The sequence below is a fragment of the Chanodichthys erythropterus genome, chromosome 15, assembly GCF_024489055.1.
Source record: "Chanodichthys erythropterus isolate Z2021 chromosome 15, ASM2448905v1, whole genome shotgun sequence".
Lineage (NCBI taxonomy): Eukaryota > Metazoa > Chordata > Actinopteri > Cypriniformes > Xenocyprididae > Chanodichthys > Chanodichthys erythropterus.
In genome coordinates, this window is record NC_090235.1 from 24,901,119 (window position 1) to 24,926,409 (window position 25,291).

Sequence of the window (25,291 nt, forward strand, 5' to 3'; positions counted from 1 at the left end):
GAAAGTCAGAATAGAAAGATGACATTTATAATGTTATAAAAGATTTATATTACTAATAAATACTGTTCTTTTGATTTTTGTATTCATCAAGGAATCCTAAAATAAAAAAATTATCACAGTTTCCACAAAAATATTAAGCGATACAACTGTTTTCAAAATTGATAATAAGAAATATTGAGCACCAAAATCAGCATGTTAGAATAATTTCTGAAGGATCATGTGACACTGGAGTAATGATGCTAAAAATTCAGCTTTGCCATCACATGAATAAATTACATTTTTAAATATATTACAATAGAAAATATTTAAGTTGTAATATTTCACAATATTACAATATGATTCTATTTTATTAATCCCTGAAGGGAAATTAAATCAAAAATCAAAAACGCAGACATGCACACAAACCAATAAAATAAAAACAAAATAAAAATATCTAAATATCTTAAATCCTAGTATTTTTAAATATAAAAAAATTAAGAAAAAACATATGCACATTTCAGTTCAGTGTGTGGTTGTACATCCAAATTGCTGAGTGTTTAAATAACCTGAAGTTAAATTCTTTTCTACATCAAGGAGGAATCAGCCTCCTACTAAAAATGCTCTGACCAAGCACAAGAATTTTTTAATGATTTTGGTAATTGCTTTATTGTTATGGATGGGATGAAACAACCAATTATCTAACATAAAATAAAAATGCAGACAATGAACAGTAGGTGATATGTCATGCACCACCACCAATCTCAATATCTCACCAGGTGTTTGTGTGTATGTATGTGTTTCAGGTTAAAGTGGAGGGTTTGAGAGACTCTCTGTTCTGTGTGTCCTGTGAGGCAGTGGCGGCTCAGCTGGAAGCTCTGGTAGAGAAAACTGAAGACTTTACAGATTCTGCCTACACCAGCCACGAGCAGAGAGAGACAATCATACAACTCTGCCAGATCACACGTCAGGAGACCAAACAGCTCATCAACACATGGAGACACGCGGTAAGACGCATACACACATTAGGGATTTCACCGACTAGTCGTTCACTGCATGACTCAAGTCTCACTTGATGGTGGCAGCATGGGGAAAACTTCACAAACTGCATCCCTGTGTAGCTGTACAATATTTCTGTGTACTAAACTTGCTCTCACATTCATATATTAATGCAAAATTTTCTCTCTGCTTATATATATGTCCTTCACGTCTTTGTAGTGCAGTGTGTGAAGGATGTTCTGCATGTCTCCTCTCCTGTGGAGTAACTGTCCCTGAACCTCACACCCTCACTGTGCCTCATACACTGGGAAAAATAAGCCCTGCAGGGCAGATCTATAGGTTTTCATTCATTCCTGCTTCCTGCCTTTGGTTTCTTGAATAAGCTATTCATTTGCTTGCATTGTGCCATGTTCTCATTCATTGTGCAGCACATAGACAAGTTTTATTGATACTTGCATGATTTTAAGTTCTGTATGTCATTACATGTTTGCTTTTGTATGTATAGACTTGGTGCATAGGAAGAGTTGACTAAATCTCCTGATGTCTTTAAACTATAGAGGGTTGAAAAGAAAGTAAAAGTACAGAATAGCTTGCACACTGTAATGGTTTAATAGCAGCATTAATTTGAAGGTTGATATTCACTGACATGGTATTCATTGCTATACATCGAATGGCTCGAGAAAGGAAAAACTCTGTTCAAGGAAAAAAGATTGAGTCATTTTTTTTTATTTTCAATTTCACTTTTAAACAGGAAAGTGTGAACATCTTCATACTTTTTCAAAATGGAAAGTTGAAATTTTAACTTTTCGTAATTCTTATGCATTTGTGTAAACCTTAACCTCGGCATTACTAATAACATGATCTCATCAGAACACATGGCGAATGTTAAATGTTGAGTAGCCCAAAATGTGTGAAATGCTGGATTCCCGAAGTCATGGAAAACCTGGATATTAGAGATTTTAAAATTATTCTTTTTCAGGCCTAGAAAGTCATGGAAATAAAAAGAAAATCATTAAAGTTCAGGAAATGACCTGGAATTTCTTTCTTTCTTCAGATAAACACCAACAAAGATTTTTAGGCAAATAATCCATCTCTGAGTTCATATAATACTATTGAATGGGTCCCGTGGGGTTGATGCTTGAAAAACCACACACAGTGATCGGTACGACCCCAGTGGATGAATCAATGTCTTCTGAAGCGAAACGTTAGGTGTGCGTCACAAAGGACTTGTTACATGTCACAATATCCCTCTCATGAACGTCCATGTGACAGTAGACCTAAAGCAATGATTTCATAGTTAAAAAAAGTTATCTTAGCACCTATTAATTTTGTATTATATGGACTCACTGAGACTGATTGCGTTCCTAAAAAATTTGTTTACGTTTATCTGAAGAAAGTAAGCCATATACTAAAAGCCATATAGGGTAAATGCTGAGATAATAAAATTTTTTGGGTCAACTATCCCTTTAAGTTGTTTCTTTTTAGCTGATTTGTTGAACCTGTTCACACTTATACAAAAGGTAATTGATCTGAATTTGAATGATTTTTTTAAAAATTCAGTAATCACAACTGACTGAAAAAGTCATGGTAATGTATTGGTCAAAATGTTTGGGAAGCTTGAAAATGTCTCAGACACGTGATCAATCATCTGAATGTTCAAAGGCCAATGCAATGTCTAGAGAACTGGTAGACAATGCAGATATAAGTGTTTATTTACAAAAATGAGTAATTTACACACTTTGATCTAATATTTTTGGTAACACTTTAGATTAGGGAACACATATTCTCTATTAACTAGAAGTTTTAATAGTAAGTAAGGTAGTTGTTGTAGTGGGTATGTTTAGGTATGGGGTAGGGTAATGGATCTAGAATATGGTCATGCAGAATAGGCATTAATATGTGCTTCATAAGTACTAATAAATTAATATGCATGCTGATAAGCAACTAGTTAACAGTTAATATGTTTTCCCTAATCTAAAGTGTTGCCATTTTTTATATTTATTAATATGCTTATTTTCTCGTGTCGTTTTTGAGGATGTGATATCTCTTTCCAATGAAACTGTTTCCAAGTAGTCTCAGGTGTTTCACTTGAGGCAAAATATGTGGTCTTCATCGCATCTGATTCTGGCCAGGAATCGCCCACTTAGACAGGAAGAGACTGTCTGACCAACATCTAAAGTGACAATTTGTTTTGTTGTACTTGCTATTTAGGGGGAGGTTTTGTCTCAAATAGGTTGTATCAAAATAATAGATTAGTGAGGAAATTTGAGAGTCTTTTAAAATTATAGACACTGATCATAATTCCTGTTTTCCCAAATGTAAAATATACAGTTTTTTCCCCACAAACTATTCAGAACACAGTGTAATATATACTTCTGCTTATAGATGACTGGTTCACTAGTTCACAGACAAAACTCTGACGTCAATCTTGAAAACTTGAAGAAGTTGCATAAAACAAGCCAATCAAATTTGGAACTGTCCATTTAAACAAACTCTTGACATTTTTGAGTGCACCTGTCAATAAACAAACCATGGGCATGAGTTTTCATCGCTTAAGCACTGCAATTTATTTCCTCTTTCTGTCTACCTAACCCATCCTGTGTTTACTTCGCTGTCATCAGCCAAAACGTATTTAGAGACAGTGTTGTTTTTACATGGTAATATTAGGGTTGTTCCCCACTTTACCTGTCCAATATTTCAGTGACAGAAACATTAGGTGTTTGTTCATTGAAGTGCAATGACTGTTGCAGTCCCAGTGTGATGTCTCAGAGAAAAGCACAGAAGATGAGAGCGCTTCAAACATTCACACGACTTGTGTGCTGTGTTTGTGTTGACACCCCACCGTAATCCCATCTGAAAGCAATCCCACCCACCTGTCTGCCTGTCCTCGGAAGAGAAAACCGCAGATAGAGACTGTCATGTCTTACAAAGTCCGTCTTTCAGGTTGCTTGAGCCACACTGACACTTGTTTTGAAATTTGACAGGCTCTTCAACATGGCTGGTGCATGTTCGGTTGGTTGAAAATCATTCTGTTTGCAGTGTGTTAAGTTCCCTTTCTATCTTTGTTTCTCTTTCTCTTCCCTTCCAGCAGCAATTGCTTAAAGCCAAAGAGGCCACGGACGAGATGGAGCTCTCTATTTTGAAGACCTGTCAGAGCGTCAGTGATCTCAGGCGAGAGGTGAGATTCTCGCGACAAGCTCTGCACTGGGATTGAATCCCATGAGCCAAAGCATCTAAAACAATCTCTCTTAGGCATCCATTGCAGTTTCGCCTCTGCTGAATGTTCTAAATTTACATTTGAATTGAATGTCATGAGTTAAGAATGTAAGAAAGACAACATAACTTTCTTTTGCATCGCCTAAACATACAAAAACAAATCGGGCCACTGTAGTCCGATTCATGAACAAATGACTCTTATGAGCCAATTCTTTTAATGAATGGCTCAAAATACTGAGTTATCAGTTTGTAATGAATCATTTACTAAATCCGTTATGATGATTGACAGATTTGAAGATGAATCTTAATGAAAACTGCTTCATGAAACATAAAAGAATGCTAAACAGACAAAACATTATAACAAAACAAAATTGATAGTACAGATGCAAACAGTTCAAAGAGGTTCCACAGTCTTCCACAATTTTCACAGTTTATGTGATAGTGAAAAGTACTATGTGTAGGGTCTTATAACATGTATATGCATGAAAAAGTATGTGAACCCCTTGCAGAATCTGTGAAAATGAGAATTATTTTAATAAAGTAAGAGGGATAATAAAAAAGGCATGTTATTTTTTGTTTAGTACTGTCCTGAGTAAGATATTTTACATAAAAGGTGTTTGCATTTAGTTCACAAGACAAAACAATAGCTGAATTTATTAAAATAACCCCATTCATAAGTATGTGAACCATTGATTCTCAATACTGTGTGTGGTTACCTGATGATCCACGACTGTTTTTATGTTTTGTGATGGTTGTTCATGAGTCTCTTGTTTGTCCTGAGCAGTTAAACTGAGCTCTGTTCTTCAGAAAAATCCTCCAGCTCCTGCAGATTCATCAGTTTTCAAGCATTTTTTGCATATTTGAACCCTTTCCAGCAGTGGCTGTATGATTTTGAGATTCATCTTTTCACACTGAGGACAACTGAGAGACTCAAATTCAACTATTAAAAAAGGTTCAAACATTCACTGATGCTCCAGAAGGAAACACGATGCATTAAGAGCCGAGGGGTGAAAACTTTTGAATTCAAATATCAAGGTAAATTGTACTTAATTTTTCTGCCGGGAAACATGCAAGTATCTTCTGTTGGTTCCGAAGGACAGTACTAAATGAAAAACAATGATATGTAAACAAAATAAGAAAAATTGAGACATCTTCATCCTGTTCAAAAGTTTTAACACCCCGACTCTTAATGCATCGTGTTTCCTTCTGGAGCATCAGTGAATATTTGAACCTTTTTTAATAGTTTCTAATAGTTTGAGTCCCTCAGTTGTCCTCAGTATGAAAACAGATCTCAAAATCATACAGCCACTGCTGGAAAGGGCTCAAATATGCAAAAATGCTTGAAAACTGATGAATCTGCAGGAGCTGGAGGATTTTTCTGAAGAACAGAGCTCAGTTTAACTGCTCAGGACAAACAAGAGACTCATGAACAACCATCACAAAACATAAAAACAGTCGTGGATCATCAGGTAACCACACACAGTATTGAGAATCAATGGTTCACATACTTATGAATGGGGTTATTTTAATAAATTCAGCTATTGTTTTGTCTGGTGAACTAAATGCAAACATCTTTTATGTAAAATATCTTACTCAGGACAGTACTAAACAAAAAGTAACATGCATTTTTTATTATCCCTCTTCTTTTATTGGGAAAGAAAGAAAAAATAAATAAAACCATCAATTATTAATAACATAGACTTAACACACATGCACACACGGCAGCCATTGTAAGTCCACAAGACAGTTTGTGCATATGTAATTAATACCAATACTTGCCGAAATTCTTTAGGAAACACTGGTCAGCCCACAGTATTGCACTTTTCCCTTTGTTTAGCTTCATAAGGTAGCAGTGGGGAGAGCCACTGAACTGCTGAAGCTGCATTCAGATCATCTGGTGCTGCAGGCCCTGAAGGCCTCTGGTGGGGATGGAAACTTGGAGGCTGTGGCTGACTATGCCGGCACACTCACCGAACACAAAGATCAGCTGGTGGAGGTGAGCAGCACTATTTTAAGGCCAATTCACAGCGCACAGACAGATGCCAACAAATACAGACAATCAAGTTGGGCATTGAATTTAGAATTTTATGAAAAATAACTGTCATGTCCACACTGCCCCAACAGACAGACAAAATTCATGTCAGAATGTCTTTACGTGTCTTTTTTTGCCTGAAAAGAGGGCGTACAAAACGAAAGGGGTTGTGGGTGAAGCCGTGGTTGCTATGACGGGGCACGTGCTCGAATTTATGCAGAGAACTGCAGTAGACCTGGACAGACTGCTTCATTAGAAAGATTAAAAGTGCGCATATCTTATTGTAAAGTGTTACCTATGTTTCTACGCATGAAACATGAAGCTAATAAAAACACGATTACTATAGTATATGCTTTGTATGTGATTTTCATGTTTTGGGTATTTTCATATCAATAAAGGATGTTTACATTAGAAAAGCATTTTGGATTTGAAATAAACTGTATTATTATTGGTATTATCATAGTTCTTATACTCCATAATATGTGGATTCAATACTTTTATTATCAGATTGATGCATTGCAATGTAATTAACAGTAACATATTGTATAATCTACTGTTTACGTTTCAATATAGGTTTAACTTTAATATGGTGCCATTTATTCTGATTTCAGACTTGTCGTTTGCTCTGCCACATTTCGGGGACCGAGCCATTGGAGATCACCTGCATTCATGCTGAGGAAACTTTCCGTGTCATTGGTCCGCAGGTAAACAAAAGAGAGGTTGTCTGCTATAAGAGTCGGAATCTGGCATCTCAGCTTGATATGTTATTTGGCAAGGTTTTCAGAGACTTACACAATATAGATTTTGTTAATAAAAGAAATAAAGATTGTTATTTGCCTCAGTTAGTGCTTATTTTTCAAAAATCAACAATGCTTATTTGACACATTTTGTGCTCTGTTGTTAACTTTGCTGCTCTGATTTCAGAAAAAAACAGCAGAGGCAAACACACTTAGACACATAAGCATAAAATAACAAGAAATTGCAATTAAAATGCATCTTCAGCGCACAGAGCTGGATGGAAAAACTAAAGCATGCATCGAAATCATCTTTGCTGTTCAAACCTTATTTGTTTCCCTTTTCAATGCAAACATTAATTAACATATGAAATGAAAAAGAAAAGGTTAGATTAGGCCAATAAGCAGAATGTAATATTTAACCGAGTATATTTGCAGTGCATTTCATCAGCATGCTTCATTAGCATATCTGATTGCATGTTCTTAGAGAGGGCGACCTCATTCACCAGCCAATAATGATGAGGCCTAAAGATCAGGCAGCCAATAAGAGCACAGCAGGAGAGCAGCAGCTTCAGGGGTGCATGATAATGAGTTGCTTTATCAGTAATTCCAAAAGCCACAGGTAATTACCAGCTGAATCCACACCCTCAGTGGAGACGAGCTCTGCTTCACTGTGTGTGTTTTTCGAAACGTCCTCCCAGTAAGCTGTAAATCATAATTATGCAGTTGCCGACAGAGTTAGATGTTGCATTTATGCTGTGGGACACTGGAGAGGAACTGATGAATATTTATATTGTGATGATGCACAGGAGTCAAATTATGCAGTCACATCAAAAATTATTCTAAAGTTCAAAAGTCTGGGGTTGGTAAAATGTTTTTGAAAGAAGTCTCTTCTGCTCACCAAGGCTGCATTTATTTGATCAAAATACAGTGAAAACGGTAATATTGTGAAATATTATTGCACTTTAAAATAACTGCTTTCCATTTTAATATATTTTAGAGTCTTCAGTGTCACATGATTTAGAAAAGCATTCTGATATGCTTATTTGGTGCTCAAGAAACATTTCATTTCTACGGAAGAGGATTAGGGCCAAGCAATAATGAAAAAAAAAACATCTCAAGATTAAAGTTGTTAAATTTCGAGAAAAAAGTTTAAATAATGTTGAGAATAAACTCATTAAATAACGAGAATAAACTCGTTAAATTACGAGAAAAAACTTGTTAAATTATGAGAACAAATTCATAATTTAACGAATTTATTCTCGTAATTTAACGACTTTTTTCTCGTGATTTAATGACTTTATTCTCAACATTTTATCTCGACATTTTTCTCGATATTTAACGACATTTTTCTCCTAATTTAATGAATTTGTTCTCGTAATTTAACGACTTTTTTCTCGTAATTTAATGACTTTATTCTCAACAATTTATCTCGACTTTTTTCTCGAAATTTAACATTTTTCTCATAATTTAATGAATTTGTTCTCGTAATTTAATGACTTTTTTCCTCGTAATTTAATGACTTTATTCTCAGCATTTTATCTCTACTTTTTTCTCGAAATTTAACACGTTTTTTCTTGTAATTTAACGAGTTTATTCTCAACATTTTATCTTGACTTTTCTCTAAATTTAACAACTTTAATCTCGAGATGGTTTTATTTTTTTATTATTGCTTGGCCCTAATCCTCTTCCGTACATATCAATGTTGAAAACAGTCATTTTTTTTATGATACATTCTTTCAGGATTCTTTGAATAGGAAGTTTAAAAGAACAGCATTTATTTGAAAAAGAAATCTTTTGTAACATTATTGATGACTTTTCTGTTACTTTTGATCAATTTAATCTGTCCTTTCAGAATAAAAGAACTAATTTATTTTAAAAAAATCTTACTGACCCCAAAATTTTGAACGGGAATGTATTTAAAAGTGGTGAAAAAGATCTTGAAAATAGTGTGCTACAAAAAAAAAAGCACTGTTTCCTCTTAATTTCTCCTCTCAGATCATCTCTGCGGCACAGACACTTGCTCTGCACCCCACAAGCAAGATAGCCAAAGAAAACCTGGATGTGTTTTGCGAGGCCTGGGAGTCTCAGCTGTGCGACATGGCCATCCTGCTGAAGGAGATCAATGATGTGTTTGAGGGCCGCAGAGGTACGTCAATCAAGCTGTTCAGTAGGGCTAAAAACTCAGAACAGGTCCTTCTTGTGGCTTCTTCCAGTCCAATATATGTCTTTTTATGTTATCTTCATTTTACCACAGTACATACTACAATATTGTAATCTGGCTTCCAAGGGTGCTTTGATTCCATGAGTAGCAGTTATTTTCAGGTGCACAAAATGTATTTGTTCATACCTATGGGCAGGGTAGCGATAACAGTTTTTAAAGGTCTTTTTCCTCGTGGCCAGATTGCTATCTTTTCCAGCCGCTAAAGATGTGTGGCTTTGACATTTACACTGCATCCACATCCCTCGCATGAGGTAATTGAATAGAGGCTGGATAAATCTCTGTAGGCAAGGTTATGGGCGCACTGCAACGGTCCCACCGAGATTACAGGTCTGTGAAAGTCCTTTCGCTCATCTGTATTTGGACATAACGCTCAAGGATGTGTTTGAGTGATGTCAACTCTTCAGAGTGAAACTGGTTTTCTCACGGCGGCGCATAAAAAGATTTATGTAGCAACAGTATTTGTCAGAGTTTGAAGGAAGGCATCAGTAACATGACAGAAACCCGGTGCCTGGGGAGATGTTTTGTTCCAGATGAGAGACTCCCAGTCATCATCAGTGCCAACCAAGATATTTCCCAAAACAAACTGTCACCCCCCAGGATCATGCCTTTGTATCTGTTCATCCACATCATAATACATACAGCCATTTTCTGGCTAGACATACATTTGAACCAGGTTTTATAGGGTTCTGTTATTTTTGGTCTTAATACATAAAATGTCTGTCTCATTTTAGGTGATAAGAAAACATATCTGTCTCTTCCGAGACCAGGGGTGAGTCTCACAAGCAATTATGATTTTATTACAAATTTCTCTTACCATATCATGTCCTTCATTATATTTACTGATTCATCAATTCTCTAGAAACACTCTGCTAACCTGAAGACAGTCAAGGCTGCCAAACTTGATGCTGAGGTACAATTTCTCTTAATATTACATGTGACCAGAAGTTGGATTAATGTTAATTAACTTTGTTAAAAAATTATCTGTCATGCTCTATTCTTGCCCTTATGTTTAATTTATGTTCTGCAAATTATATAGCTGTTTGCCATTCAATTTCCCTATGTAGATTACAATATTTACATTTTCAATCCACGACCCACAAAACCATTTTCTATAATAGTCTATAATGACCTGGACTTGACAAAACATAAGCTACAATGGAAGTTACTTAAGATTTAAAGAGCTAAAATGGACAAGTGATAAGTCTAAGTGTGATAAAACAGAATTTAGTTTTATTTATTAATTTGGTCACAGAAATGTAATTTAAAAGTCATAACTTCAAATCATTCACTGTAAACCTGAAAAAGTTGGCAGAACTCAAATTTTTTGAGTTATGTTACATCAAATGTAAAGGTGCTCTAAGCGATCCTGGGTGGAGTAACTTTCTGTTGAAGTGTTGTCAAACAAAACAGAGGCTAGCTAGACCCTCCCTCCTCCTCTTTCTCCTCCTCCCCCTCCCCTCTGTGCTTCCTGAAACAGTCATGAACGCGCATTTAAAATCATTCTTGTCGTTATTGACTGGAGCATGTTTATTATGTTTCTTGGTCCAGGCTGCACCAGTTTGTTTTTATTGCCGTTTTTGGAGCTTGTGGCAACTACAGAGACCATGTTTTTTTACAGTGTGTTCAGGGGACAGGCAGCTAGCGGATAATGAGGAGATGTTTGCTGTATGTGACAAAAAATGTTTTGGCCTAAAACGTGTGACATCGCTTAGAGCACCTTTAAGTTAAGGAATTTAAAGTTTAAGCAAGCAGAACTGGCAGAATTTCATTTTATACTCAAACATTTTAATTGCACTTAACTTGAAATATTTGAGTAAGCAAATTCATATATTTAACTTAAAATTATCATGTAATCTCAACTTAAATATTTTTAGTAGTGGAAACTTGACTTTAACTAGCTAAGTTGGTAAATGCTAACTTGTTAATTGCTAAATAACGGCTAGTCGGAAAGGTTAAGCTTTTCATCTAATATTTATATTTTAATTTTATTTTATTTCAGCTTCATTTCAAATACTGAAAACAATTTTTAATAGTTTTAGTTTAACATTAACAATAATAAGTTAATTTTCATAAACATGACAGCACTAATGCTGTTTTGCAGCACCCTCTTTCATCTCTTCCCCCAGTCTATTTTCGGCTAATGTAACCTTTGTGTGCAACATACTGTACATATTATTAATTAACTGTTTTGTAATTGATCACTATTCACTTGTGTATCACTGTGGCCATGATCTGAAAAGTCTTCTAACGTCGATCTATTCAGGAGCAAACCACCATTGCTAAGCTGGGGCTGGAGCTGTGTCTCCTCACCTCAGATGTGGACTCAGAGGTAGAGCGCTGGGACGAGCAGGACCATGAGATGGTTCGACTGTGTCAGATCATATCCAGCATGGCGTATTCCATGTATCTCTTCACCAGGTAACTCCCTTTTTATAAACTTCATAGCCAGATTATCAGATCGGTTCTAGTAGTGCTATATTACACAGGAAATTAAGTACAGCGTGCTGGAAAGTTTAAGCTTTATGAAAAATGTCTGTTCAGAAAAACAAAATCGTGTTGTTGTTAATCTGCACAATCATTTTTATGGATCTTTAAGGATGTTTCATTAACTCTCTGCTGTTTTGCCATCTGTGATTAAGGGGAGAAGGCCTGCTAAAGACAACTTTGGATCTATTCCACCAAGCTGAGGTACGGCAGCTCTCTCTCATAGGTTTTTTAATTGAATCTGTTCGAGGTGTCATTAAGAGCAATGAGTCCACTGGAAAAGATGGATCAATATATTATTAGAAGGGCCAGCTGTCATTTGTCTGTGAGATACTGTGATCCAGAGCAGGTCGTGTGCTGTGAATAGGGAGGAAATGCTGAATAGGCAGTGTGTCTTTCTACTAGTAGAGTATGCTGGCCTCCACCCAAACATACCACCTTCTTCTTAATAACCTCTTATCTGAAAGAGCAAACTGCCTGCTCAACATCACAGTAGAACAGCACTGCAAAGTTCTCTTAAAGTGCCCCATTATGCTTTTTAGGATATTACTCTTCATTTAGTGTGTAATATAGCTGTTTGTGAATGTAAAAGGTCTGCAAAGTTTCAAAGATCAAAGTGCACGATAATTAGAGTTATTGTCTCCTAAAATGAAGAACTGAATCTGAACTGCCTGAAACGAGTCATCAATAATTCCAGTCTAACTTCCTGTATGAACCTACATAGGTTTGTAACAAATCTGCACAGTCTTTGACCCGCCTTCAAGCATTGTAGTTGTAGTTGAGGCCTTAAGGGTTTTGTTTGTGTTGTCTACATGTCGAGAAGATGCTGTTTTCTGTGCTGCGAAAGAAAATCCACTTTGCATGCACTTCCAAAGGATGAGGTCGTCTCGGGCACAAATTGATACAGTACAACCAACGCCATTGTTACTGTTCGTATCGCTGTGTATACAAGTCCCGAGGAAGCCATCGTAATTAAAAATCAGATATGGAAATGCATGTAAATCTATTGTAACACTATTACTATTGTAAAATAGCATAATATGGGCACTTTAATACATCTGTGTGACCTCTTTTTATGGCCTTTTTTGACTTCACTGAATTCGCTTTTGCCATAGTTATGAGTTTCCTACTAGTAAACAGATCACATCAAACTCACAATTACAACTTGGAAACTCATAATTTAAAGTAACAAAGTCTCAAACTTCACTCACCTTTGTATGTTGTGATGTCATGTAAAAATAATCAAAAGTGGCAACCATACATTAACACGTAGTAGGGTACATCTATACATATGCCATTTTGGATGACAGTGTTACCTGATTCGATTTGTTCTTCAAGACTGTGCAAGAACATAAAAAGATGATTTAATGTAGCGATTAAGTATGTTTCTTTGGTAATTATGGTATTTTTCTTACATGGATCAATTTTGATATTATGAGCATTGCCATAGTAACGACCAGTTACTGAGGATCCAAACGATCTGCTCAGAAAATAATCTCCTAGTAATTATTATAACTTTGATATGACACAGCTTGACACTAATCTTTGCAATTGACTTGCATTTATTGAGATGTCAGTCAGCAATATCAGTGTGGTACATCATTTTTCGTTTAGGTTTTGCTGGCTAAAACAGCAGTGATATTGGAGTTGAAATGAAGTGTATAGTATTAAAGATAGTAGATATACCAAGATGGTGCACTCATTACTATGAATGGAGAGAATGTGCAACGCAAAATATGGCGGTATGATTGGCATGTGTTCTAAATGAAACAGCCAGTTGGCAATTGATCATCGTGTTCCGGTCATCTGGTTAGAAGCGGTCAGCACTGCACATGCGCATTGTTATGGAACAGTTCATGTCAGTTTTTGAGATTTCAGGATTTCCCCATTCATTTCTGGTCTTGGATGTCCATATTAGTGTCCTGGAGGCATTGCAAATATGGCCACGGAGTGAACTGACTTTCATTGAAAGATTTGATAGTATTCGGATGGTCATCTAGTGCCAGTGTGCATCTTTTTAAATATATTTGTACTATTTATTTTTATTTAGGTTTCTTTACTTTATTGTAAAAAAAATCTTGAAGCACCTTTTAACTGATTTGTGTGATTTTTAACAACTTTATTTCATAATCCTGTTTATCCAAATTGTGTTGTTTTCCAGGTGTTGTCAGACCAAGGTCTCCAGCTCTGCCCCGTCCTCCACTCTCTCTCCACACAGGTAACGCACACGGCATGCCCACCAGGCCCTTGTGTGCCAGTTTAATTAGATGCCTGTAAATAAAGGACTGTAATGACTGCCATCCATCTCATTGGGACCGCAGAGACATGGCTATCAGTGTTAGTTAACCCCTGCTCTGGCCCGGGCGGACAGGGGCCACACATCCATAATCACAGAGCCTGACACATGTGGTACACGGCACAGATTGATTAATAATCACAAACATGCCTGACCCACAATGCATTTCCCCAGCTGCGAGCAGAGTACAGCTAATACAAATTGCTTATGTCCACTTATTTATCCATCAGTTCAAATTCAGCAATTACCTCACTTTCGCAAACCTGTAATGCAGTTTTCTGCAAAGTCTCAATTAGGGCTATTAGATTGTTAAATTTGTCCTTGCCTCAGGGAGCCCTGAAAGGGTCATAGAAAGAAGGAAAAAACAAGGCCAAATGCATACAATACAATATACAACAATATAATAAAAATAATAATAATAAAAATAGAAAAAAAAAAAAAAAAAAAAAAAAAAAAATATATATATATATATATATATGTATATGTATATATATGTATATGTATATATATGTATATATATATATATGTATATGTATATATATATTAGTGTTGTCACGATACCAAAATTTTGACTTCGATACGATACCCAACTTCAGTATCACGATACCGATACTTAAACGATACTATGGCAAAAACCTAAAACAGTAGGAAAAGTAAATAAATAACATATGACAGAACTGTGGCTAGCATTTTTATTGGCCACAATTTTGATGTTGGTAAATTACATTTTATATGATTAAAGCTGACTTTCTTATGCTTAAATTACTTTTGAGTCATTTTACTTGATTTAGAAGATTTAAAACACTTTCAAACTTTTAAATGCAGACTGACCACCCAAATCAAGATTACATTTTATATCAGCTGGTATGTACAGGTGGGCAAGAGGTGGACAATATGAGCATGAGCTAGTATGAGAACAAGTTATTTGTGTTATGCTATATAAAAGAACAAAGAAGCAAATTACAAAAACAGTAGTAAATTAAAAATAATCTTTTTTCAGATACACTAAGTTTATTTAACATATTTAACAGGTTTTGTTGTTTGATTAACATTAATGATGGACAGGCCTATTTAATTGGGCTGCTGAATGCATGGACGTAACTGACAAATATCCAGTTATTACCCACCTGTTTACGTCCACTTAAGCCATAACCGACTGTATTCACGCGAGATACTCCACATGATGGACATTTAGACATCTGTGTGCACGTGTATTTGACTATTCAGACGCGTGGAAAACTGATCGCGCGCGCGACAGACAGAGAGCGAGAGAGAGAGAGAGAGAGAGCGCTTCTGTTGTGTGTCATTCAGCGCAATTCCGCCTATCCCTCCTTCACTAACTGCATGTAAATAACGAATTGTGTGATTGGATTGTAATTTTGTGCTACGACGATCTTCGACGACCATTTGGCTGTAAACTTAAATTATATTCAACTCGCCAAAGTGGCTAGTGGGAGTGGCTGTCATCAAGCCCTGCATGTAAGTGTTTTGACAGTGAGAATATTGATTACTGTAAATAATTAGAGCAATGTTATTAAAGCATAAATTGGTTTAATATAATTGTATAGTCCCTTCACATATTTGTTTTTTAAAATTAATTTTATTTTAGCAACCAGATATCACTTATTAGACTCAATAATACACCTCTTTGCGGATGTCTGCTTGCATGAGTAATATAAATAACACTCATTTAATTTTTGAGAGCATAAACATAACGCTGGTATCACATTCACTAACCTGTCGCTCTTTAAATTCTCTGTACAAATCGGGATGTTTGGCAAGTTGGATGCTCCCTTCGCTTGCGTTATTTTGTAACGTATTTTGCAGACGGGCTTTGTGGTGTCCGTGGGCTTGCCCTGACTGTCGGCAATGTAAGCAAAATAATGCCATATTTTGCTTTGTGCATCTGCCGTTGCGCAGTTGACAGGAATAAACACGCACTCAATGTGCCTCAGAAGCAGCGCGCTGCACACACACTGCTCCCTGCTGTCGCACATTAGGAAATACAGCTGGCACTCAAAGTACCGGTACTAATAAAATGAAGAACCGTACCGTTTCTAAAAGCAGGGTATCGCGATACCTTTCTAGTACCGGTATATCGTGCAACACTAATATATATATGTATATATATATATGTATATGTATATATATATATGTATATGTATATATATATATGTATATATATATACATATATATATATATATATATATATATATATATATATATATATATATATATATATATATATATATATATATATATATATATATATATATATATATATATATATATATATATATATATATATATATATATATATATATATATATATATATATATATATATATATATATATATATATATATATATATATATATATATATATATATATATATATATATATATATATATATATATATATATATATATATATATATATATATATATATATATATATATATATATATATATATATATACATATATATATATATATATATATATATATATATATATATATATATATATATATATATATATATATATATATATACATATACATATATATATATACATATACATATATATATATACATATACATATATATATATATATACATATATATATATACATATACATATATATATATACATATACATATATATATATACATATACATATATATATATATATATATACATATATATATATATATATGTATATATGTATTATAAAGGGCAGAATAAAAAAACTTGATATCTAATGTAAAAATTGAGTCCAAGCAAAACAGTCACTGCGTTAGAGTTTGTTTAGACTTCTCATCTCTCATGTGATCTGACAGTACTTTAAATGTTATGGCAATATATTGTGTCTGTGTTATAGCTGCTGGATGAAGACAGAATGCTTATTATATCTGAGACAGAGAAGCTGTCAGCCGCATGTCAACAGCTGCAGGTCTGTGCAAAGACTCCGGTTCAGGGGAAGAGCGCCATCTTTCAGAAGGTAATGTAATATAACAGCAGGCCTGTACTTGTGAATCAGTGAATGGAGCAGATGAGACATAAACAGGGATTTTGTTTGTTTGACCATTTAATCCAGTAATGCACTTTAATTTATAAATTAAAATCAGAGAATTCAAATTAAGCATTTAAAGAGAACAATATCAAGTTTATAGTTTATAGTTTACTGCCACATGTGATTAGATTATAAATCTGTTTCTCCTGCAAAGACCCTGACCTTACTGTATTTCGTGACTCCATTTAACCTGATAAAATGGCATGCTGTCTAGGGTCATCCTTCTGTTTTGATAAAGCAAAGGTCACAGCCAGAGGCGGGTTTAAATAGGTTTATTGAGGCTATGTTTGTGTCGTGCTGTGGAACCAAGAAAACGATCTCCGGAAAAACAAGATCAATCAGAATCTCCCAGCATGTCTCGCCCTTGCGTGGTTTCCAAGCATATTATTTCGAAAAAAACAATTATATGTGAACCAGTTTGGTCCACAAATCACCTGTCAGAAATGTATAGATTGTTGTCGCTGCAAAATGATAGCTTGACTAAAATGTGATCCCAAACAAGCAGCAATGGTGTACTTGTTAAAATTTTTTGGGTAGTTTGGTCAGCTAATGATACATCCGTTTCTTGTTCAGGTCGACTCATCCATACAGAATACCAAAGGCATCTTGACAGTGGTGGTCTACTTACTGCCCATCTGTTACAAGCTCATCAGAAAGGTTGGTAGCAACATGAAGATCTTGGATTAACTTTTAAAATGTATTGGTATCAATTGATATTGTATAGTTAATTATGTTTGCTATATATATATATATATATATATATATATATATATATATATATATATATATATATATATATATATATATATATATATATATATATATATATATATAAAATATACACATATATATAAAATATACACATATATATATACACACACACACACACACACACACACACACACACACACACACACACATATTATTATTTTGGATTACATTTTTTCATACTTTGAGATGCCAAAATATGTTTAGTTTTTAGTGATTTTTAAACATGAATTTAGACTAAATAGTATAGAATTTTAATATTGGCCATTTATTTGGGTATCAGCCATAATAAGACAATGCTTATCATTCATTTATTAAAGATGAATTAAAGATTACTTTAAAGAAATCAAAGGGAAATCAAAGGTAATCAAAATGTAAAAATAGAGGAAATGAGCTTGCTAATTTTCCTAATGTTGTTTTGGAGGTCTCCTACGATAGATTTACATGCATCAAAGGACAAAAAACACTTACATTTTTTTATTATATACACTGCACATCACCTTATTTCTCAAAAAGTCTGAAAACAGTTTGTTCATAAAACCTCTCCTTTCTGCGAGCCTACTCTGCTCTGATTGGTCAGACGGCCCAGTCTTTTGTGATTGGTCTAACGCTTACAGCGCATATCAGAAACCAAATGTCCATATCTGAATTTCATACAAAATGATACAAATCGTAACAATGGGTGCACTTTAAATATACAATATTTAATGTTACTAATCAATTTAAAAATCTCTAAATAAACTGATATATTGTGCAGTTATTATGTAATGTTCTATACAATCAATTTTAAATTCAGCATGAAACACAAGTTGCAATAACATATTCTTCCCTATTGTGATATATATCCAAGTGAAACAGCTTCTCGAACAAGAAAAAATGTAGGGCGGGATTTGAGTTTGTCCATTGGGAATTGATTGGATCATTGGATCATTGTGGTTTGCTGTTGCTGTGATCTCATGAGTGACAGGTTGTCCCAATCTTGCGCCAGTAAACATAATCAGAGACGAGAAAAGATGACGCTCTAAGAGGGAGGGGAAGTTATTTTGATTAATGATTATGAGCAGGTCTTGACATTAACATTTTTGCTCACCAACTGCTGTGGCTAGTGGATTTCCAAAGTTACTAGCCACTTTTTGACATGATACCATGTCAAAACACTGCCATATAAATATTTTTAATATTATCTCAATTATAACGTGGTAGCAGATATATTAGGCTGCTGTCACTTTAAGACCTGACGCACGGATCCATTATACTGTTACACATAAGGTAAGGTACATGCCAAGACCAGCAATTTGACATAATTTTTTGTGTATTTGACTGTTTAAGAACAAGCAGCAAAAAAATTACTAACTTAGTATTGGAGGTAGCATTATTTGGTGTGAACACAAAATCTGCAGGAATGAGTAAAATTATGTGCAATACGTGCAATCCCACACCGAAATTCAAGCAATGTAACACCTTCAGTATTCATCCAGAGCAAATGAAACAAGTGAGTAAGGGGAGGCGGGTTTGTGTGTCAACTCTCTGTTGGAGAGATCTATTCTGCAGAAAATGAGTATTGGAAGTATTGAAAATCATTAAATACTTTGCACTTTATTTATTATTTCAGAAGCCTTTTTATAAGACTACAGTTGAAAAATGTATATATTATATAAAATTAAACCCACCAAAGTGGCTAGTAGGAATGACCACTGCTGAAATCCACACGCATTTGCAGGGTTGGCGAGTGTTAATGTCAAGCCCTGATTACTAAAAAAAAAAAAAACGATGATGTACATGGATAAATAATTTACAATAAAATATAAGTGTTAAAAAAATGTATATGATCAAATCCAAGCATGTTTGTATTTAACTTATCTTCTACCTTTAATTCCAGTGTAAATCAGAATGCAGTTGCCTGGCTTCTCAGCACTGGAGGGAGAAGCAGGTGAGCACGCCCGTCAGCGAGGAAACTCTGAACGGCAAAGGCTCCAACGGCTTTGGGATCAAATCCCTTGAACAGCACATGGCCAGTCTGACATTCCTGGAGAGCAAATAGCTCTGAAAACCAAAGGCGCTCCTGCCTGTTCTCGCACACACAGTGCATGGCATTGCACTCGCTCGCAACGTGCCATTCTTTGTGATTCTGCCCATTCGCTTTGTGGTGTACGATAGCGTTAGCGTTACCAGGCTCATTCCAGATACCAAAAAATAGTGAAGAAAAACCCTTCATTGCATGTGTTGAAGTCATTATGCAATTGTTTCAAGTGTAATGGCTGGTAAATAAGCTACGGTTTTAACCGAAACAATATTCAACAGCATTTTTTGTGATTAGCCAACATTGAGGTGTACATGACAAAAAGTTGATGCAAAAAACCTCTGCACACTGTATTTAACATAACTGCCTCATGTACAAGTTGATGCCAAATATATCCAGTTTTAATCATCTTCCTACACTGGTCTTGCCACATGGCAGTATGCTCAAGGCTGTAAGACACAACTTCAGTGACTTTGGATATTACTTTGAGAAATTACCATCTTGGTGTTCTATTTGAGAGTTTACAGCAAGGAAAGTTACTTTCCATAGAGGCATTTCTGAAGGATTTTAATGAAAAAGACCATTTTTAAAGAGACAGTGCACCCTAAAATGTTTGGTCATTTACTTACCCTCATGTCTTTGTGTCAAACACACAAAAAATATATTTTCAAGTTTCAAAAATCATTTTTTTTCATCCACATAATGAATGGACAAAAACAGTTTAAACATATTTCAAAATATCTTCTTTCATGTTCCACTGAAGATCATACAGGGTTGGAATGACATAAGGGTGAGTAAATGACGATGACAGTTTTCATTTTTGGCTGAACTGTCCCTTTAATTGTACTTTTGTAGGAGTAACAGCCTTGTAATAGTATTGACTGCCTTGTAGGTCACTGTGATTTATATTTTTACTTCAATCCTAATAATGTAAGTCAAGCTTTGGTACATTAACCTAAAAGGTTAGAGTGAAGATGGTATATAAATCAATAGTTTAGGCTGAAGAGCAACTTTTTAGTATGGAACAGATTGAAAGGCTCTTCGGAATTGGGTTTCCATTTACACACACACCAGTTCTAGTTGATACTTTGCTGAAATGTTCCTCTGATTTCTACTACAGTCAGTCAAACCATAAGCTTTAGAGATGATTGTGCAGCTATGACCTCGAGTTGTATTAGTGTTGGACCATTGAATGATTGTTAAATCAGAAAAAATCTAAATATATGTTATTTTTCTTAAAATATTAATGACTGGGTGATTTATTTATGCACGAAACATGACATCTGCAGTTTTTCTTATTCGGTTTTACACATTTCTACCAACTAAGGTCATCCAATTTATCTATTGAAACATTCATAATGAAGTACTTATTCTCTTCAGTGAACACATTTATTAAAAGCACATACATCAAAACTTTTCATTTGTTCTCTGTTGGGTACATGTTCAGCTATAGACACAATCCTATTGAAAATACATGTTTACATACACTACTGTTCAGTATGTTTTTCATAATGTGTTTGAAAGAGGTCTCTTATGCTTACCAAGACTGCATATAACTGGTTTTAAAATATTTTAAAATGTAATTTATTCCTGTGATGGAATAAATGAATTTTTATCATGATTACTCCAGTCTTCAGTGTCACATGATCCTTTAGAAATCATGCTGATTTGCTGCTCAAGAAACATTTATTATTATCAATGTTGAAAACAGTTTGTAAATGTCTTTACTGTTGCATTTGATCAATTTAATTAAATTTAATTGCTTAAAAAAAAAAATTTAAAGTGTACATTTTGCTTGTCATGTAATTTTATCTGTGTAAAATATTGTTTGGGAAAATTACAAAATGTTCACATGGCTGTTAATTGTTTTGAGACCACTGACTTTAGTTTGGGGTAATGTGTAAAATTTACTGATTAAAAACATAACACAGAGTATTTGAATGGTGCAATAAATAAACATATGAGAGCCAGTTCAATGGGAATCTGCCTAGAAGGGAGCTGTTCCTTTAAGTTTTTATTTCAAAACTATAATAATCTCCAGCATTATAAGCAGTTTCATAGCAACCAGAAGGAAAATAATGTGTCTGTGAGGATAGAGACCTGTTTCTTCTTAAATTAAAATAGCTCTTAATTAACAAACTAAACAACCACAACAACAGCATCTTGCATCTCATGAATAATGGTCCAACTAAATGCATCCCAGTGAAATCCAAGACTGTTCTGGATCCAGCAGACATGTCTTCATTTCTTCAAGTTGTCATTTTATCAAGATGTTTTTTTGAAATGGAAGTGGCACACAGCCATGATGCCATTGACGTTCTCATCTCACCTGCTTAAAGCAATTATTCTTCAAAGGAGACTCAGCAGTCAGCAGCTTCAAAGTGCAAGCTGAACTCAGCAAGGCTCTTCTTGTTGGTTTCTTTTTATGAGAACCTCCTCATATTGTTCTCTGGTCAGAAGGCCCTCGGTGATGCTCTTACTCTCTTCAAATTTAGGTAATATAACCGCAACGTATCCTTCTGTGGAAGCCTGTGCAAAAAAGAATGAACGCAGAAGTCACTCATGTGGTCTTGTGTTTTTTTTAAGCTGTACTGTGAGTTATGATGTATACAGATGCTTACCTTTTCCAGTAACAGATCTGGCTTGTTCAGAATGGCTTCATTTACTTCTAGGAGACGTCCTCTGATACAGCTGTGAAAATATAGGTTGAATTGAGATTATTTTATGATTATAGAAACTGAATGTGATGTATATCCAGTGGCATTCTGTATAACTGACCTGAATATGGTGTACTCCTGTTCATCTGTACATGTTATTCTACACAGTGGTGAAAACTCTGTCAGGAACTGACCACCCTGCAGAATAAATGATACATATTGAGATACATTAGTAATTAATCACATTCACAATCATCATTAAAGTAAAAGGTACTACTACTCACTCGCTTTGACTTTCCAGACACTTTGTTGTTCAGACGGCTGCATCCATCACTGATCTGATAGTTTATGTTTTTGATTTTTCGTCCATTCTGAAGGATAGGATGAGACTCGGCAAGTGTGATGACACATATTCTGATGAGAAGAAACAGAGTTAAATAGAAAAGGTGAATTTAGAGATAATGTGAGCTTTAAAAATAAAGACCGAACATCATGAACATTTAGAACATGGTGTTTCAATCCAAATTTCAGATTATATATTCAAATTGTGTACAACTATGTAGCACTGTAATTTCTGAAAAAGTCAAAAATTGTATATAAACTATAAATGAATACATTTAATACATTTTATGATGGGGTTTTTTTGGATCTGGGAGTTATGTAAAGAAATATTAAGTTATAAAATATCTATATAACAACAACAAAATGTAAATATATAAAATTAACCCCGTAAAAGTGTAATTAGTTAAAGAACACTAACAAACTAATATAACTGCACAGTAAAGAGGGAATATATACATAATATATTTACCTGTTGGAGTGCTGTAGAATGCAGTGATCTTCACATACTTTCCCCTTCAGATCTACATCAGCATTTGCAACAACACAGTAATTAATTAACACATTTAAAATGTATAGTATATATAATGCTAATATCAATTAATAACAGGCAGCAGACAAAACAGAACTGACAAAACTGATCAGCATATATCACCTGTTCTATACCAGCGGGTGAAATATCGGTCGATTACTGATGGGGCTTTCTTTTCACTGTCTTCCATGTCAATATCCTCCGCTTAAAACAGCGACTATATCAAAGAGAAAAAGAAAAAAACTTCAGAGAGATATAAACAGCCTGGTCAGATGCTAACAGAGAAACCGGACGACAAATCAAGCTACACACACATAAAAAAGCCGTCCGCGCTGAATTTACATCCGGTTAGACTTAACTTAGTTGTGGTGTCTGTCGGTATTTTGCATCACTGTGCCGTGCATATTTACTTTGTCTGATAATAAATATATACTAATTGTTATTCAATCTCATTCAACCGTATTATTAGAGAACCCCATTTCTACTAACTCTTTCAGGAACTACTGTCGTTGTATATTCTCCCGGTTCTTTTTAATTGTAACACACAGCAGCGTCGAAGATGGCAGCGCCTGCAATGGACACATGTCATGTCTCTTGTTGTGCTAATCGCACTCCTAATGTTGTGTCATGGGGTAGAGGAGGTCTCATCGCATTTGGGACATGCAATTCAGTTGCCCTTTATAATCCACAGGTAACGTTACCGTCTGTATGATTATTCACTTCATTTTTCTTGAAATGATGCTGATGCTCATATCATCATTACTCTTATATGCACTATTACATTATATTCCGATTCTTTAATGCAATGATGTGCAAACTTGTAAGTGTACATTCTGATAAGGCAGTTTCACAGTAAATGTGTTTCGTGTCTGGTGAACTGTCAAATAATATCTGTGACAGGTTTGTTTCACCCTGATTTTATTTATTATTAATTTTCATCAGGAAATAAGGATTGTCGAGCTGCTTAATAAACATACTGGAAGGGTGAATGCTGTCCAGTGGGTTCATAAACAAGATTGCAGTAAGTCTATGACCTTAACCATCATTATCTTTAAGCATAGACATTATTGTTCAACTTTCTGTCCCTGCAGACACAATAAAAACAAAGGAACTTGTAGAAATGTAAGCTGTCTATTTCTGTAGGTCCGGAAACCCAGTTGGTATCTGGTGGGTCAGATAATAATGTTATTGTTTGGGAGAAGCAGGATGGGAAGGTATGTGTTTACAATAACTATAAATGACAACATAATTGGGTCATTTCTGTTATGCAGTACATTTTGTTTCATTATAAACTTAATATATTATAAAATAATAAATCAAAAACCTTTTAAAGATATTTATTTTTGCATTTTTACAATAACACTATTAATATGAACATAAAGGTGAATTTTACATAAATTCACTACTTTGCTTTGAACTGATGTTGCAATTTAAAAAACAAACAAACATGCACATTGGTCCTATGCTTTCTGTAATACTTTCCAACTGTAGTCTTGTAATATCTTTGGAATATCTTTGGAATAACATCCAATTGTAACACAACCCTTGTTCTAAAGGTGCCCTAGAACTTTTCTTTAAAATATGTAATATAAGTCTAAGGTGCCCCCTGAATGTGTCTGTGAAGTTTCAGCTCAAAATACCTCATAGATTTTTTTTAATTCATTTTTTTAACTGCCTATTTTGGGGCATAATTAGAAATGAGCCGATTCAGGGTGTACGGCCCTTTAATTCTTGTGCTCCACGCCCCAAGAGCTCGCACTTGTCTTAAACAACATAAAAAAAGTTCAAGCAGCTAATATAACCCTCAAAATGGATCTTTACAAAGTGTTCGTCATACAGCATGTCTAATCGCGTAAGTATAGTGTTTATTTTGATGTTTACATTTGATTCTGAATGAGTTTGATGGTGTTCCGTGGCTAACGGCTAATGCTACACTGT

The 25,291-nt window shown here is 34.7% G+C and overlaps 3 protein-coding genes across 6 annotated transcripts in view; 2 read left to right on the plus strand and 1 right to left on the minus strand.

Annotated features, from left to right (window-relative positions):
• Positions 1 to 19,848, plus strand: part of ctnnal1 (catenin (cadherin-associated protein), alpha-like 1) — a 72,471-nt gene extending 52,623 nt beyond the window's left edge. For 2 of the 3 annotated variants that reach the window (XM_067412342.1, XM_067412344.1), the window contains exons 7-19: positions 783 to 983; positions 4,064 to 4,153; positions 6,029 to 6,187; positions 6,835 to 6,927; positions 8,956 to 9,106; positions 9,913 to 9,950; positions 10,041 to 10,091; positions 11,445 to 11,599; positions 11,821 to 11,869; positions 13,827 to 13,883; positions 16,846 to 16,965; positions 17,611 to 17,694; positions 19,685 to 19,848. In XM_067412342.1, coding sequence (XP_067268443.1) covers positions 783 to 983; positions 4,064 to 4,153; positions 6,029 to 6,187; positions 6,835 to 6,927; positions 8,956 to 9,106; positions 9,913 to 9,950; positions 10,041 to 10,091; positions 11,445 to 11,599; positions 11,821 to 11,869; positions 13,827 to 13,883; positions 16,846 to 16,965; positions 17,611 to 17,694; positions 19,685 to 19,846 — 1,410 coding nt within the window. In that variant the 3' untranslated portion in view covers positions 19,847 to 19,848. The remainder of the gene's footprint in view (positions 1 to 782; positions 984 to 4,063; positions 4,154 to 6,028; positions 6,188 to 6,834; positions 6,928 to 8,955; positions 9,107 to 9,912; positions 9,951 to 10,040; positions 10,092 to 11,444; positions 11,600 to 11,820; positions 11,870 to 13,826; positions 13,884 to 16,845; positions 16,966 to 17,610; positions 17,695 to 19,684) is intronic. The other variant, XM_067412343.1, reaches the window with a different exon arrangement.
• Positions 19,849 to 22,200: 2,352 nt separating this feature from the next.
• On the minus strand, positions 22,201 to 23,638 carry abitram (actin binding transcription modulator). The gene is made up of 6 exons (XM_067412345.1): positions 23,477 to 23,638; positions 23,294 to 23,345; positions 22,767 to 22,896; positions 22,604 to 22,680; positions 22,447 to 22,516; positions 22,201 to 22,354 (listed from the first exon to the last, which is right to left on the minus strand). The coding sequence occupies exons 1-6, from the start codon at positions 23,541 to 23,543 to the stop codon at positions 22,220 to 22,222; spliced, it is 531 nt and encodes a 176-aa protein (XP_067268446.1). The 5' UTR covers positions 23,544 to 23,638; the 3' UTR covers positions 22,201 to 22,219.
• Positions 23,639 to 23,905: 267 nt separating this feature from the next.
• The window catches only part of elp2 (elongator acetyltransferase complex subunit 2), a 32,694-nt gene continuing 31,308 nt past the window's right edge, over positions 23,906 to 25,291 (plus strand). Inside the window, exons 1-3 of one of the 2 annotated variants that reach the window (XM_067411269.1) lie at positions 23,912 to 24,044; positions 24,296 to 24,374; positions 24,497 to 24,567. In XM_067411269.1, coding sequence (XP_067267370.1) covers positions 23,913 to 24,044; positions 24,296 to 24,374; positions 24,497 to 24,567 — 282 coding nt within the window. In that variant the 5' untranslated portion in view covers position 23,912. Of the gene's footprint in view, positions 24,045 to 24,295; positions 24,375 to 24,496; positions 24,568 to 25,291 lie in introns of both variants that reach the window. The other variant, XM_067411270.1, reaches the window with a different exon arrangement.

Bases quoted from the DNA above. Each gene is read 5' to 3' on its own strand.
- abitram (XM_067412345.1), bottom strand. From the start codon at position 23,543: ATGGAAGACAGTGAAAAGAAAGCCCCATCAGTAATCGACCGATATTTC. The intron at 22,681-22,766 runs GTGAGTAGTAGT...TTTATTCTGCAG, and splicing joins TGTCTGGAAAGTCAAAGCGA to GGTGGTCAGTTCCTGACAGA. The intron at 22,517-22,603 runs GTCAGTTATACA...ATATTTTCACAG, and splicing joins CAGGAGTACACCATATTCAG to CTGTATCAGAGGACGTCTCC.